This window comes from Ursus maritimus, unplaced genomic scaffold (genome assembly GCF_017311325.1).
Source record: "Ursus maritimus isolate PB19 unplaced genomic scaffold, ASM1731132v1 scaffold_23, whole genome shotgun sequence".
NCBI classification, from domain to species: Eukaryota; Metazoa; Chordata; class Mammalia; order Carnivora; family Ursidae; genus Ursus; species Ursus maritimus.
This window is the reverse complement of record NW_024424786.1, coordinates 31,349,549-31,353,271: the sequence shown is the minus strand read 5'-3', so window position 1 is coordinate 31,353,271 and position 3,723 is coordinate 31,349,549. Positions and strand designations below refer to the sequence as shown.

At 38.9% G+C, this 3,723-nt stretch overlaps 1 protein-coding gene across 1 annotated transcript; it reads left to right on the top strand.

Moving 5' to 3' along the window:
• The first annotated feature begins 300 nt into the window (after positions 1–300).
• Positions 301–1,386, top strand: LOC103672298 (olfactory receptor 4S2-like). The gene has a single exon (XM_008700962.2). The coding sequence runs from the start codon at positions 305–307 to the stop codon at positions 1,319–1,321; it is 1,017 nt and encodes a 338-aa protein (XP_008699184.2). The 5' UTR covers positions 301–304; the 3' UTR covers positions 1,322–1,386.
• The last annotated feature ends 2,337 nt before the right edge of the window (positions 1,387–3,723 follow it).

Sequence of the window (3,723 nt, the reverse complement as noted above, 5' to 3'; positions counted from 1 at the left end):
TGATGCTTAAAAAGACAGCCTAGATCACATTCCTAAATCTCTTTAAAGCCTGTCAGACTTTCTCTTTCTCTCTCTCTGTCTGTCTGTCTGTCTCTCCTCCCACCTGCTCCCCCATCCCTGGAATTTTAAGAAGCAGACTTTACCCAAACTACTTCCTCAAAGTGAGAAAGAAATTTTGAGAATAATTTTTTTAAAAAATAACAATGTTGTGATACCATGTGCCCAAATCTAATTATCCTTCTTATTTTTTTTTCCTATAGGTAAAGTCACACTATATTTCTCTCTTGTGAACTTCAGAGGTTCCATGGAAAATAATGTTACCGAGTTTATCTTCATGGGTCTTTTCCAAAATGAGAAAGTACAGCAACTATGCTCCTTTTTGTTCTCATTCTTTTATATCATACTCATGACTGGAAATTTTCTCATTATAATGACCATTCAAAGGAGTCCAAATCTCAACTCTCCAATGTACTTCTTCCTTAGCTTCCTTTCCTTTGTGGACATCTGCTATTCCTCTGTTACAGCCCCCAAGCTGATTGTTGATTCCCAAGCCAAAGTCAAGAGCATCTCTTTTGCTGGTTGTATGGTGCAGCTCTTTTTCTCCCATCTGTTTGGCTGCACAGAGATCTTCATTCTCACGGTGATGGCCTATGACAGGTATGTGGCTATCTGTAAGCCTCTACGCTATATGACCATTATGGACCGGAAGGTCTGCTCTGTAATGGTGGTAACCTGTTGGTTAGGAGGGTTTGTGCATTCCTTCATCCAGACCATCCTCACTGTACAACTGCCTTTCTGTGGCCCCAACCTGATTGACCACTATTTCTGTGATGTCCACCCCTTACTGAAGCTGGCTTGCACAGACACGTACGTGGTGGGGCTCATTGTGATAGCCAACAGTGGCATGATTTCCCTGAGCAGCTTTGTCATTCTTATGGGCTCCTACATTGTCATCTTGCTTTCCTTTAAGACCCGTTCATCAGAGGGGAGGCGCAAGGCCTTGTCCACATGTGCTTCCCACATCATAGTGGTGATGTTGTTTTTTGTCCCCTGTGTCTTTATGTACCTAAGACCTTCCACCACTTTCACTGAGGACAAGATGGTGGCTGTGTTCTATACCATCATCACACCCATGTTAAACCCTCTGATCTATACCCTGAGAAACATGGAAGTGAAAAATGCCATGAAGAGACTGTGGATGGAGAGGTTGTTGGACAGAAAAAAGAGAGATTCTGGTGTGAAGCTCAGTGGGATTGGTATAGCCCCAGTTGTACCAGTTTCCACAAGGGTTGCTGGGAAGAAGTCAACTATCAGCCCTTAAATCTTATCCCATGAGATACAGTATAATACAGCATAGTCTTGGATTTGAAGTTGAAAGACCTAGTTTGAAGGGCCTATTCTACCAGTTACTAGTAGTTTGACTTTAGGCAAAGAGATATTCTCATTGGGTGAATTAATTCACCCAATGAATGAAGATATTCTCCTGGGTGGATTAACTGTTTGTGCAGAGAAATCTGACACCCAAACACAGTCCATTTCATAACATATGGTACTGTTGCCTCTAAGCAATAATGTCTAGTGATGTGGAATGTCAGGTATATATATACTAATAAGGGAACATAAAGAAATATTATCAAAATTTGGAATGATACTAAAACATAAAGGAATGATACCAAAAACAAATGTTGACACTGACCTTGCTATCCTTTATTTTAAAATGGAGATAAAACTACATTTCCTACCACTTCCCAGGGTTATATAAAGAATTGCATGAGATGGAAATAAAGTTGGAAGCATTTTGTCAATGGTAAGGAGCTCTGAAAGCCAACATGACTTGCACCCATGAGACCCACAAAACTATAGCAAAGAAACAGTTCTTAATGGGCTCATGAGGATACAATGTGACTATTCCCCCAAGGGTTAGCCAGAGGAAGCAGAAAAAAATGCCTATATCCAAGTCTTTCCCTGAAAGAGGCTTATCTGCATACTTTAAAAGCTGATACCTAAGGGTCAGTTTCTGATTTAACACACATCTGGAGGCTGACTTCAATCTTCCCCAGAAACCAAGAAGGCCAGTGGACACCATCTCCCCCTTCCTCAAGCCTATTCCAGGTCATCAGTATCTCCCTGGTAAGAGCTTATATATACACCTGGTGCCCAAGCTTTTGATGTTTCTCCCCAGAGTATGCCCCCTTCAATCACCTGACTCTGGTGGGCAGTGGAGCTTGAATTCACTGGTCCCATAGGACTACATCAAATGAGCTAGGCCCCCCCACCCAAGAAATGACCATTTCCCAGTCTTTCCCTGAAAGAGACTTATTTCCTTCCTTTAAAGTTGTTGCCTGAGGATCTTTCAATTTGTTTCTTGGAGCTGATGAGATCTTCCGTTTTGAGATACTTACAGGTCTTGGCACACCCTCATCTACTGAAGGCCACTAAACACAGAAAAAACATCTTGCACACAGGTTTGACAGACAACCAAAAGCTCAGACCAGATTGAATGATTAGGTTCATTCCCTACAAAACACCACCTCATCTAGACGAGGAGAGGTGAAAACATCAAAATCTAATGATGTACTACATGTTGGCTAATTGAACATAATAATATAAATAAATAAATAAATAAATAAATAAATAAATAAATTGTTTTAAAAGCCCGGGAAAGGTAGCTATTTTATCTAATGCACAGAAACCAACAGAGAGTCAAAAAAAAAAAAAAAAAGAGGAATATGTTCCAAACAAAAGAGCAAGATAAAACCTCAGAAACTGGCCTTAATGAAATGATTAAGTGATTTTTCTGATAAAGAGTTCAAAATAATGTTCATAAATATGCTAAACAAGGTTACGGGAACAGTGCATAAACAAAGTGAGAATTTCAACAAAAAGGAAATATAAGAAAGTACCAGAGAAATCACAGAGCTAAAGAAAACAGAAACTCAACTGGAAAATTCAATAGAGGTTAATACCAGACCACATCAAGTAAAAGAAAGAATCAGTGAACTCAAAGATAGGGGAGTGGAATTCATCCAAACAGGAGTAAAAAGAAAAAAGGATGGAAAAGAGAACAGATAGCATAAAGGACTTATAGGATATCACCAAAGAGACCAATATTCTTATTACAGGGGTCCCAGAAGGAGAAGAGAGAAAGAAAGGGGCAGAACGCTTATTCAAATAAATAATGAAAACTTCCCTAGCCTGAAGAAGGAAATAGACATCCAGATCCAGGAAATTCAGACAGTTCCAAATAAGATATATCCAAAGAGACCCACAGTGAGACACTTTATAATTAAGTTGTCAAAAGTTAAAGATAAAGAATCTTTAAAGCAGCAAGAGAAAAACACTACGTTACATATTAAAAGAACCCTCATAAGATGATCAGCATATTTTTCACAGAAACTATGCAGGCCAGAAGGGAATGCATGATATATTCAAAGTGCTGAAGAAAAAAAAAACTGCCAGCCAAGAATATTCGACTTGGCAAAGCTGTCTTTCAGAATTGAAGAAGAGATAAAGAGTTTTTTGGACAAGCAAAAGCTAAAGGACTCATCACCACCAGACCGGCCTTACAAGAAATGTTAAAGGGAGTTCTTCAAAATAAACTGAAAGGACAATAATTAGTAACATGAAAGCATATGAAGGTATAAATCTCGATGGCAAAAGTAAAATACAATTAAATTCAGAATATTCCAGTGTTGTAATGGTGGTAGGTAAATCTCTTATAAC